Below are 13372 nucleotides of genomic sequence, written 5' to 3' on the forward strand. Positions count from 1 at the left end.
TCTTCAAAGCTGCGATCAGTAATTTTTTGTTGTTGGTAGAAATCTACAAAAATCTAATATTGAGTAATTACATAAAAATATGCTTACCTTAAATTAATAAAAATATTAAATAAAAGATAAAAAAAAGATAAGCTTATAATATTGACTTTTTACGATTTTGCGGTTAATGTAAGTTTGATGCCATTTGAAAAAAAAATCTATGTAAATAACCTGCAATTTTATGTTTCAAACAGAGATGGCGATGTAGAAGCAAACATAAATTGCAGCTTCAATTTCACTCAAAAAAGTAAACATCTTTAAGTAAATATGTTTTTCAAATAGTCATTCAATTGATCTGTCTGTAATAACAGTTAATTATAATCAATAAAGCAATTCATATTTACAAATCAATGACAGCCACAGGTGTGTTAGACACCGTTGCCGAACGGACATATTGACCAAGAGTTGTATTTAACTATATAAGTGTCATCAACGTTGCCGCGAGGCATCCTGTAGACTAGCTCTCCCATGTCTTGTTGACTTTTGTTACATAACACGTGCCTCTACCTCCCCACATGCTGCTCTGTGGGGGCTGTGATCCTGAATAGGATATGCATGTCCCTCTTTCACAGAAAAGCATGCTCTCTGTTCCTCTTTTCTGTTTCTGGCTCATATCCTGCGAGTCGTTCCTGAGCGCTGACTCATACGGCTGACTGCATTGCAAGAGATAAATGAGGACTATTGATTTCGGAGCAACATGCATGACTTGCTTGTTATCACTTGTTATCATTCCCTTACATGCATGAAGAATTGTCAAATCCTTTTTCCTCTTTGTTAGTCATAGCAAAGGCGTATTTACTGCTGATATGAAGCGTCCCGTCGCATAAAAGTTTACAAGCCTTGGAGTGCTTTTTGCAGGATTATGCATCGCTTTGTATTTTGAACAATGTTTAGCATCGCATTGCATGGCTCTTTTTTGAGAAAGATTTGATAATCTGCAGTTTAACGAGCAAGTGAGTTGATTTTTTAATTGTAGATTCATTTTCTAATTATTTGAAACCTTTCGTGCTATTTGTTTTTGAAGTGTGTTCATGGCATATATCTTCTAAATAAATGTCATTGGTTTGCTTCTTTGTTGTGTAATGTTAAATAGTTCACCCAAAAGGTTCCTTTCATCATTTACTTAGAATCAGGTCATTCCAAACCTGTATGACTTTCTTTGGTCTCTTGAACACCAAACACCATAGGCCCTCATTGACTTCCATTGTATGATTTTGATATATATATTTTTGTATTCCACTGAAAAAGCCATTTAGGCGTTTTGAACAACATATGGGTAAATGTAAATGTCAAATTTATTTTGGAGGGGGGTTAATATATCCCACATTTAAAGGTATATAAGAAGATAAGAACTGTTCTGCATTATTTTTGATTTACACTTTTTATTAGGCGCCTTAGGTTAAGCTTATTTGACAAAATCATTTTAACAAGTTTGTTTGAGTTGTTTGTATGAAAAAACTAATGCTCTACTCCTTCTGCAGGTCGTTTCCGCCAGACCGAAGTTTTGGCCACCGTGGCGAACGTGTTCTCCGAGATCTACTCCCAGGTGTCCGGAAGACCCACGGAAAAAATCGGCAACGGTGACCTAGAGACCAAAATCCCTTCCCCGCTAAAAAGAAAAAACTCTGCTCTAAATGCAGTCAAGATCCTGAAACGGACCATTACGAAACACAACTTGTTGGCTCCTTCAACTGAAGCAGACGCCAAACAGCTTTCATTGTCTGACGTTGAAGAGGGCGCGAACCCCAGTTTACGAGACAAGCTAATGGATGCGGAGCAGAAAGCGCAGCAGAAAACCTTCAGAAGAAAAGATTCTTCTCTGCCCACTGTGACCGAGGAGGCCCAGCAAGTTATGACGGAAATTTCCTTTAATGGAGACATAATTGGACCTGTAATGAACGGTGACCACTCCCACTCGCATTCTTCCGAGATATCGGTTGTGGACAAAGACATGCCAGATTCTCCGGTCCTGGTGAGCATCAGTCGGGCAAATGATGAGAGTGACCTCTCAAAAGAGACCCTTGAAGAGCAAGGACACCAAAAAACCATCACTTCCACCCCAGACAAAGACCAGCCAAACCTGCTGCCCAACCCGCACATGGCCCACCTACTCAGTCAGCCCAGAGACTCTTTTGAAATGGAGGAGGTAGGGATCATTCTAACTTACGTTTAAGTGTTCTTACCACAATAAGCCTCCCGAGCTTTCCCTCGTCCGGTTCTCACGCTGACAATCATCTCTGAGCTGCTCTCAAACATTTTCTCTCGAAAGTTGTTTTTTGTTCTTTGTTGTAAAAACAGTGGAGGGTCGTGACATGTAAAGCTAAAAATAAGTGAACGCTGGAACAAGGAGCGCTGAGAGTATGTGCTGGAAATAGTTTTCTATTTGTTAACTACATTAAATAACTTGAACTAAAAGGGAACAATTCTTTTATGTCATTTATTTATCTTAATGGTATTTTCAAAATCAAACCTATCTTATTACAATAGAAAAGATGAAGAACTGCTTTAACAGTTATAGTTTGTTGTTAGTTTATGTTAGCTATTGCATTAACTCATTTTAATGCATGAGACCTTTATAAACTTTTATATAAAAGTATACGTTTTCTATGTTCTGTTCTCTAAGGCCAAAGAGACAACAAATATGTTTTTAAAGTGACAACAACATTCTTCAGAAGTGCATTGAGTTCAAGAATGCAGTTGTCACTCCCGTGATTTATTTGACGGTTTGTGTAAAGAGTGAACTGCAATTTATTTGTTTGATCTCCGCAGTTACAAAGTAATGAGGATGAAGGTCTGCCTGTACCTGGAGGGATGTCCGGACCCGGCAGTGGTGAGTCTGTCTGTCAATAATAATGACATCAGAACGCTGAGATCCTGAATTTAGATCTTTTTAAAGTACCTCTTAAAGGGTTAATTCGCATAAAATGATCATTTGCTGTCAGTTGACCCACCCACAGGTCATTGAGCATGTAGGTGACTTTTCTCTTCAGTTGAAATGGAACTCCGTAGGTGCGAGTACTTAGAAGTTTAATAGTTCACCCAAAAATGAAAAATAGTTGTTTGAATGTTTGTACCCAAATCGTTCGGGAACATTTTGACTATTATATTAGGGGAAAAATTTATATGGTAGTCAATAGTGCCCCAGAACTTTAACAAAGCCTTTAAGTTGAATTTTGATATGTTCTGGCGTTCAAAGCATGTTCCCCCCCAGAAAAAAATCATGATCAAATAAGGATGATCTTCCTTAAAACAAAACAGAAACTTTTTTCAGCAACAAAGAAGAACAAATTTCTCCTGCAAACACTTGACATAGCTGTGATGTTTTATCTCGCTGGTCTTATGGCCCTTCCCCAAAGAGCTCCAGAGGACTTTGTTGTGTTATGGCTGAAGTCTGCCCTCTTGTGGTGCAATTATGTAAACATTCACCTTAAATAGCCTCTGGAATGTTCCAGAATAGTGTATTGACAGCATATTTTCAGTAATAGTGAGGCACTTTCAGTGGGAATAAAAACACCAGGCAATAAAATACACACTGTTTGAAAAATATAGACACAAGACTTCAACACGATTTGTGTTTTCCCGCTTCTCTGTCATGACATACACATGGATACCAGAGACAGTTTGTTTATGTGGAGCAAAATCCAACCGCAACGGTATAATAACAACAAGAAGTTCATACACTTAGAAAAGTAGTCCCACTTCATTTTATGCCTCCATTACACCTGCAATAAAAAGCAGGATTTTACTGAATAAACGTATTTTAATAATACCATTTTTTAATCATTTAACCTTAACAATGTGCTATGAGCTACAATTATATTAACCAATTTTGACACTCAATTTAACTCGCTTTTGGTGACCACTGTTTGGTTTTCTTTACAGAACGTTTTTTAAGGACCACTAGTCAGCAATCAGATAGCAGTGGGTTTGCAGAGGACCCATCCACAGATGGTTCGGGGACTCATCTAAAGGTGTGTGTCTGTAGTCATCTGGGCTCTTCGAAATGTATGAATATAAAAAACAGGAGATTTACTCGGGATGTTTTGGTATTCTAATAATACAATTTATTCTCACGTCGCGGAACATAAAACACACATTAAGAGTTTTTCATACAGAAATTTTACTTTTGACTTTGTATCCATTTTCAACATAAACCAAAATATTAGAAAGATGATAAAAATCATCCATATCAAATATAGCACCTTTTGTCATTAATGTGATTATTACATCATTTATTTGCTTTAACTATGATTTTTTTAATGGGTTTTGCTGGGTCCATCAGACCTTTAAACAATGGCTGACTAACAAAGCCAAGAATGTCATACAAGCGTTAAAAAATGTATGTTTTAATTTTGTCAGATGACAAAATTAAAATTGCTAGCAGTAGAAAGTGAAACCAAGAAATATGTATTTTTAAAAGATTGAATTTTTTATAATCTTTTTAGATATTGAAGTGAAACATCTCTCTTATACTGTCATCAGGTGCAGGAAAGTTCTGACAGCTGTGACAGTGAAACTACAGTGACATCACATGTTGGAGATCCCACCACACCGGTCGCTTTGGAATACCCCATTTTTGTGAAAGCCTACCTTCAGCCTACCAAAGGCGGTTCAGGCCAGAATGGAGACAACCAGGAAGAGTTCCTGAGCTTAGAAGTTCCCAGTCCTAACAGTTGTATGAATGTTCCTCTCCTTTCTCTTAAACAAAACTCTGTCAGAGAATCCACAGTTGTTTTCACCACAGCGCAGGAACCCAACAAAAACTCTTTGGACGTTGGTTCTGGCACCATTGTAGACCCGACATCAGATTCTGTCTCGAATGTAGTCTGTACCTCTGAAGCTGAGCAAGGAAACATGTCCAAGTCTGGTTTGGACGTGGATCCACAAACCAACAAACTTAAGTCTTCTGAAAACTTTTGTGGTCCAGAATCTTCAACTTCACCTCACAATGCTTCGGATCCCCTGACACTACGGAGACAATTCGCCCTCCACGTGACCAATCAGAGGTCTTCATCTCTGTGTGAAGAACGTCCCGGAAGAGTGTGGGTGAGGGATAGGGACTTGCTAACTGGGACTGAAAACCTTGATAGAAATCCTCTACAGAGATCCAGCTCTCTTCCAACCTCTCCACAAAGCCCGTCCCGTGTGGTCACCTCTTTGCGCATCCAGCTCGGTAGAGGGTCTGTCAAGCGCTGTACGCCACCCTCATACACGTACCACTATGAGGACGGGACGCATGGAGACCGGGAAGAGGTGGATTCTATCATCGAAGAAGACGAAGACGTGGACCGCCTCGACTGTCATTCTGCGCCTTTTCATTCGGCTCCAGCAGGGGGCGACATGTCTGGGTTTGCCTATGGAACTTCACCGTACCCTCTCAACCTACCCCAACATCTGACTCGCTCATCTAGTTCCCTTTATAGCATCCCTGCCGACTGGCCCCAGAGACCCCTAGGGGAGGGAACATCCTGGAGCACGTGCAGTGTACCAAATCTAGCACACTTTACAGGCCCCGCCCACCCTCCTCCTCCTCCTCATGGGTCCATCTACTCACCGCACCTCAGAATGACCCACAACTCCTCTTACCCCACCAGCCTCAGTCATATTCCCCATCACAGTCCCATGCCTCATCTACCGAACCTAAATGGTCCCCCAACACTCAGAGCAATGTCTTTACTCCACCACAGGGGTCGCCATTTACACCCCAGCGCAATATGCATTTTGCTCATCCTTACTACAACCCCTCAGGTTCCTTCCATTCACCCCATAACTATCCTCAGAGCGCTCCCTACGCCTCCTCACTCGACCCATATCAACCTCACATCCCTCCCTACTGCCTGAACGGCTATAACAATTCTCAACATCCTCCCGGCACCCCTCCCTTCCATCCATATTACCCTCTCTCTTATCAGACCCCACCTGCACCCACCCCTGCCCCTGCGGTAGGCAGCACCGAAATGCAGCTCAGGAGGGTCCTGCATGATATCCGTGGCACAATGCAGAACCTCAACCAGGTGAGAATTGCCAAGACGTGCCAAATTCTCATTATAATCTATTAGTCATGCTGCTGTGGATATGTTTGCATGCCTATCAGCAAGCAAAACTTAACTACTGTATGAGTTTTATAATATGTCACCCAGTCTGTGAAAACCAGGCTGAAGTCCCAATATCAAATTATGAGATAACGAGGCTCAAAGTTTGATTTCGGCTATTCATTTCACTGTCATTTCAATCTTTGACATGACATTACTCAGTCAATATTAAAGATATCAAGAATTTATTTACACCTGAATGTTCTGATACAATATGTAGGACGATTTTATGTAGAAAACAGTAAATCACAAAAAATTACTTTAGCTAGGTTTTCACAAACCGGTTCACATATTAGTGACAATATCAGTGCATTGATATGAGCGTCTATTCTTTTACATTGTCAATATAAAAGTCAAATAACACATAAGGAAAATAATTACAGCAAAAGTGTAGTAAACATATTTTGGGCGCATTTGTAGCCCATTTTATGATAAAGATGTTAGGTTTAAAACTTGCATTTTATCAGGATTTTTATTTAAAAAGCGCAGTTAGTTATCATGGGTAGTTAAACCACCGTTTTTATAAGAGACGGTAAAATACCTTTTACTGCACTACCAAAAAGTAGGCATTAACTATGAATCTTAATAATATGGAAAAGCTTTATTGTGATACCATCAGTTATAAACTGACTCATACCGTGATTCAATGTTTTGGTTGGGACACCATGCCCTTTTTGTGACTAAGTGTTTTTTAATGGCTTATACTGCCTGTGTAACTAGGTTTGGTTTAAAGGGATAGTTCATCCCCCCAAAAAAATCATCATTTACTCACCATCTTGCATTCTAAACCATTATGACCTTCTTCTGTAGAACACAAAAGATATTTGGAAAAAACATTGACTTCCAGACAGAATGCCACTGGGAAAAAGTCATATACTGTACAGGTTTTAAAGGTCAAGTGTATGAAATAAAGCGGCATCTAGTGGTGAGGTTGCGAATTGCAACCAACAGCTCACTCCACCCCTCCTTTTCAAAGCACTATGGCGAAGAACTAAGGACTAAGATAGTGTCATGTTTTCTCTTCCTTTCCGAAAGAGATAATGTATTTATAAAATCTGTTCTGTACAATTTGTCCATTTTGGGCTACTGTAGAAACAAAATGGTGAATTCCATGCAAGGAGACCCGCGGTGTATGTAGATAGAAATAGAATTCTATGGTAATAAAAACACAACGCTTCATTATGTAAGGTCTTTATACACCTCTGATGACAGTTATGTATATTATATTGAATTTCTGTCAAAAGATCCTCGAGAAAGTCTCACACTTGACCTTTGAACAACATGTGTGAAATTCACAATAACTGAATTTGGCTTAACTATTCCTTTATCTGACCTGTAATAACTCTTCTGCTTTTTAGTCCAAAGTCATTTCTATATCTGCATCAAGCTAAACAAGGAAGTGTGTTCCGGTTTCTCCCTCCCTGAATGCAAATATTTAGCCGAATCAGCATGCTGTATTATCCAGAGGGCTCAGTTTAGACACGCTTTTCCTGTGTGACTCATACTGTAAGTCATAACCGATCTGTGGTTTCTTTGGCAGAGCTCATCTGTGCACGGAGGGGACACACCCGTAGACAGGATCAGTACGCCGCACTCCGTCCAACCTCTTTATGAGGTACATCATCGCCTAAAGATGAAGCAGTCACACGTTTGCTCATTTTCATATACCTGACATGCATTATAAGAAACTTCTAATGAAATTATAATAGTTCATTGTGCAGTCATGACCTTTTATTTTTGTCCATGTTGACTTCCCATCCACTGCAGGAGCTCCAGATGCGTCGCAGGTGTCTGAACGTGTTCCGGACTCAGATGATGGATCTGGAATTGGCTCTCATGAGACAACAGTCTATGGTCTACCAGCATCTCAGTCCAGATGAGAGGTGATGTTCCTAGTCTAGATACAAGACAACACTTACTGTTAGAAATTACTTCAAAGAACAGTTTGGTTTACTCTCCCAGTCCCAGCATGTCATCCCAAACCTTTATTCTATCATTTTTCCAGTGATTTTTTTTGGTGGAGAATTCCTGTCAGATCACATTTTCTGTATATTTATTCTAGAAATGTTTTTTTAATGCCTTGTGGTCAGTGCGACCTGTATTTGGATGGCAAGAGTTGCATTGCAATTCTTCAGAAATGTGAACTGTTTTCCTTAAAACAATTTTCTGTCTTATTGACTACCATTTATATCATCATAGTTTTACTACAAATGTGGTTCCACTCTGGTTATTATATTTAGACCATAGCAAACTTGTGGTAAAAGTGTGTTAACTACTGTTACTGTCAATCGTGATAGGGAAAATAACCACATACAGGTTTGGAGCCAATAATGTTTGCCATTTTGTGTGATGACATTAAGACTTTCTACTGCACTTGAAGCTTAAAAGTGTGGAAATTGTCATCACTTTTGCTGATGTTTTTGCGATGTTGCAGGCGGGAGGCAGACCAGCTTCAGACGCTGCGCACTGCAGTCAGACAGGAGCTGCAGGAGTTAGAGCTGCAGCTGGAGGATCGACTGCTCAATCTGAATGAACAGATGCGCAGCAGCTCCCAGAACAGCGGCATCTACCGCCACCACATGGTCAGTGGATGCAACTGCATCTGCCTTATGCTCAAACCCATTTATCCAGTATTAAGAGCAAATAAGAATGTAATAGTTTTTGTTACAAAGTCGATAAGAAATAATGCTTATATTAATAATAGCAGATATTATGATATATATTAAAAATATAATAATTATTATATATATATATTTCTATCACTATTTTCCAGTATTGAGTGAATTATATTTATAAGCTGAACACCTCACTTCATCTGCAATATAAAATATGCTTTTTTAAGTCAAGCATCTCACAATGTATTATTGTATTATGGTATTGCTCCTTCTGTAAGTACACACGTGATATGTGACCATAAAATGTTGCCTAACGGCAGTTTATTAGGTTTTGGAATAGAGCCTTTATTTCTGCCAGCAGCTAATTTATAAATAAAACATTCTGTTCTCATGTTATTCTTAGATCTAAGAATTGGAAGAGAGGACTGAAATGTGGAAACTTGGAACTGACACATATATAGTGGGTTAGAAAAATTAAAGCACCTAGATTTGGTATTTAGATTTATTTAATACAGATTGTATGCGTAATGAATATCATCAGTATCATATTTTATATTTATGATATTATATGTCCTGCTTTAATGACAGCATTCACTTGAGCTGGCATGGACTTCTGATGATTTGAAAATGGGCAACAGCGTAGGTCACAAACATGTCTTTGTTTTGCATGTTTCATTAACCTTAAACTCTTTAGATTTTGAATCCCAGACCTTAAGTAGGTGTCACACATGCAGACTCCAGCTATGTTAATGTGCTGATGTTATTAACACATCTGCTTCCCACAGGGCATGCAGAGTGGTCAAAGCTTTGACAGCCTGTCGAATTCAACAGCCCTTCAAGCTATGGAGCCTGTGAGTATCATCAGCATCTTCTCTTACATTACAGACTAACCTATTAAAATATTATCTGCTTTTCTTATTTACATTTTTTGTGTACAGGTGAATGAGCTCTTAAGAGAGCAGTTGTACCTTCAGTCTGAGTTGGGATATGAGGATGCCTCTACCACTTCTGGACGTTCAACGAGAGCATCCAGCCCCGGGAGATTCAGCCGAACGCTCGAGGATTGCTCTCCTTCCCCAAAGCAAGTTGGAGTTTACCGGGCCACCCTCAGCCTCACGCCTTCTGTTCCTCCACGGCCTGGAGCAGAGGTTCCACGGCCCGTATCTCCAGAGGAAACGGAGCAAAGCATCTCACCCACTTCTGTGGAGTTCAATAGAGATGATGATGATGATGACAGAAGCAGGGTGATGGACGACTGCAGTCCCACAGAGTGGAGGAGTAGAAGTAGAGGCCATGGTGACCTTAAGCATCTCATCCAGGAGGTGAGGGAAGATCAGACACTTGCGTGTTGTATTTACATTTAACAGGCACTTTTATCCAAAGTGATTTATATAATATTTGAAAAACAACAAAGTGGACAATCCTCAATATGAGATTTGCTGCAATTCAACTCAGGGCATTGTTTACTTTCAGAAGTGAGAAAGAAATATTTTTAAATATTTTAAACATCTGCAAATGCTTAAAAAGATGCAATTGAAGACACAAAAACAACCAGCGTTTTCCTTCTCTATTTCATATAAAAGTGGAAAACTCTTTTTCTTATAAAACTTGACGCTTCAGATTAAACTGATTTACAAGTCTGTCCATGATCCGACAGCAAATTTGGGATTGCTTCTTGTTATTGCCGTTGGAATGATGTAACCGCCTGGCAAGACTTGACGTTCCTCTTCACCCTGTCACTTTGTGTTTGACACTTCACAGTACAGCCAGTTCTTCAGCTTTTCATATATGAAGAACTTGTTGAAATTCAACCTCTGTTTCGCTGTCATTATTGTTATATTCAGGTTCCAAAGCACTGTAGTATGAGAAAATATCTTTGTCATGCTTCAGAAAAAAGACAATTAATGAGTTGTCTTATGTGTTCTCCCATAGATTAAAGAGAGCATCGCTTACGAAATCCGACAGGAGATTGTGAATGAGCTTTTGGCTGCTGTGACACCTCAGAGATCTCCTCTCCCTCCCAGGAAACCCCCGGTGTAAGAAAGAGGCTTCAGGTTTGTTTTTATTGACTGCTTTCTACTGAACACAGACGTGCAAGTGCTTTTCTAATAAATAAATAATATTTATAAGATGTATAAATATCCTGTAGTGTCATTCGCTATACTTCTTAAACCGTCATAATATTTTTATTCTTTAATAACATTTTAATAACCCATTCACATATAGAGGTCACTTTAGTGGACAATGACTGTATCTCTTCTGACAAAATTTAACCTTTTTTAGTTTCTTTCAAAATTTGTTCAAAAAAATCTTGTTTTACAGTCCCAAAGAGCAATGAAAACCGACTAAAAACTGAACAATCCTGACTAAGGTTGTCATTAATTCATGGATGAAAGGCTTTATATACTTTTTATGATATAAAATCCTCTTTTTTACTATGTATTATTGAAGTAAAGGTATTTTTAAGATTTTGGATGAAAAATTGATATAATATTTTTTACTATTTATTATTGAAGTATAGTTATTTTTAAGATTTTGGATGAAATCAAATATTTTCTTTAAAAATGATTAAAAACCTTAAAGAAATAGTTATATAAAATAAATAATGTGATCTAAATCAAATTAAAATAATTAAATTATAATATTAATAATATAAAATATCAATAAAATAACATAAAATTAATAGTAATGTATATATATATTTTTATGTAAAAATATACCTAATCTATCTATTTAGGATTTAATTAATAATATGTTATTAGTAGTCCAGTAATTCTTACAAACACATTACGGCTCTGCTCCAAAATCAATTCCGGATACAATGGCACCATCCTAAAGTACCAGTTCGTGGGACGAAGGCTTCTTCAAAAAACATATTTTTTGGTGACACTGCATGTATTCTGGCGTGGAGGACAATCCCACAATACATTGCCACAAGTTCTGCAATACAAGTTTCGCATTTAGTATAGTATAAACAGTGTCAACCATAATTCTCAGTTTTCATTTAGAGCGTTGCAAATCATTTTCATTTCATTTTAGAGACCGTAGCAGACAAAGCACTTCACAGGCTTTTCGACCAGTTTCTCAATCAGTGTCTCTATTTTATTTCGTTCAGCAGGTGTGAAGAAGTGAATCCTGTGAAATAGTCACATTGAACACTGGTTTAAGCCTTGCACTGAGAACGGCCCAGCTCCTTTCACTGGTTCTGTCCGTGAAGCCCGTTCAGACCCCACCTCTCCATTCTGCTGCATCAGGGTCCAGTTTCCATTAAACTCCTTCAATGTGTGAACCTGCGAAGGGCACATGGCTTATTGTGGTCTGGTACATATTACAGAAATGTAATGAATATCTTTGGGATGTATTTAAGTATGTGATGCTGGTCTTGTTGAATGTTTGCATTGGGTGAAAAATAAGGGGGGGAGTTGTGCGTGTTTCTGTTATTGTCTGTCTTTGACAGAAATGTCTAATGTAATCGGTCTTGTTTTCTAATGCAGCCTCTGTGAGGAACTAACTGTGCAATACATTTCATTTTTTCACCCAAACTTGAACTGACCAATCACAACTACTGTTCTATAATGCACACAGCTGTCTTCATTGTCTGTTTATGTCCATCACACACTGTATGTATAGTGAGACACTTAAGCACATTCCTAAACATTTTCCTGTGAGACAAAAAGCACTAAATACTCTGTGTTAGAAATGATCTTTTTTATTCTTATAGACAGTCTGAGAAAGCTGCTGTCTTTATCTAAAAAGCAACGAATGAAGTGTTTGTTTTGCTTTTATTTTGTGAATAAGAGAGAACAGAGGGATTGTTTTAATGATGTTCATCATAATTTTTGTCTAAGCTGTAATGAATTGTAATACTAATTGATTTGTGACCGAGGGAACGCGTTCCCTGTTCACTTGGGATGCATGAGGGATAATCTTTAAAACAAATCATTAATAAAGATTTATTTATTTTGTACGTACACTTGCCACCTCATTTAATTTGGTTTGTTGGAGATGATTGATCGATTGGGTTAAAGTGATAGTTCAACCAAAAATGAAAATGATGTCATCATTCACTCAGCCTCGTGTCATATCATACCTGTATACATTACTTTGTTATGATGAGCACAGAGACAGATATTTGGAAGAATGTTAGCCATTTTCAATTCTGTGACATCATTGACTGCCATTGTGGGAAAAATGTTTTGGTTGTCAAAGGTGCACCAGAGTAATTGTTTTCCTAAATTCTTCAAAATATCTCACTTTGTGTCCAACAGAACGAAAATAGATGCAATATTTTTTTTTGCTACTATGGTAGTGGACGATGTCACAGAACTGAACATGGCTAACATTCTTATAAACATGTTTCTTTGTTTTTAACAGAACAAAGACATTTATAGAGGTTTGAAACAATGTAAATGATGACAGAATTTAAATTTTTGAGAGAACTACCCCTTTAAGTTAGATTTAGTCTAGAATTAGTTAACCCAGAAACAAAAAATGTTTCATCATTAATTCATCCTCGTGTCATTCCAAACCTGTATGACTTTCATTCTTCTTCCGAACACAACAGTAGATATTTTGAAGAATGTTTGTAACAGAAAACCACTGACTTCAACTGGATAGACACAGAAC

General features: G+C 38.1%; 1 protein-coding gene across 1 annotated transcript in view; it reads left to right on the forward strand.

Annotated features, from left to right (window-relative positions):
- itprid2 (ITPR interacting domain containing 2) overlaps nucleotides 1–12717 on the forward strand; it is a 36411-nt gene extending 23694 nt beyond the window's left edge. Inside the window, 12 exon segments of the mRNA XM_056755071.1 lie at nucleotides 1521–2185; nucleotides 2809–2869; nucleotides 3922–4010; nucleotides 4522–5868; nucleotides 5871–6053; nucleotides 7672–7746; nucleotides 7899–8014; nucleotides 8566–8713; nucleotides 9532–9597; nucleotides 9685–10068; nucleotides 10679–10800; nucleotides 11862–12717. Of these exon segments, the coding sequence (XP_056611049.1) occupies nucleotides 1521–2185; nucleotides 2809–2869; nucleotides 3922–4010; nucleotides 4522–5868; nucleotides 5871–6053; nucleotides 7672–7746; nucleotides 7899–8014; nucleotides 8566–8713; nucleotides 9532–9597; nucleotides 9685–10068; nucleotides 10679–10786 (3242 nt within the window). The 3' untranslated portion in view covers nucleotides 10787–10800; nucleotides 11862–12717.
- The last annotated feature ends 655 nt before the right edge of the window (nucleotides 12718–13372 follow it).

This window comes from Triplophysa dalaica, chromosome 8 (genome assembly GCF_015846415.1).
Source record: "Triplophysa dalaica isolate WHDGS20190420 chromosome 8, ASM1584641v1, whole genome shotgun sequence".
NCBI lineage: Eukaryota > Metazoa > Chordata > Actinopteri > Cypriniformes > Nemacheilidae > Triplophysa > Triplophysa dalaica.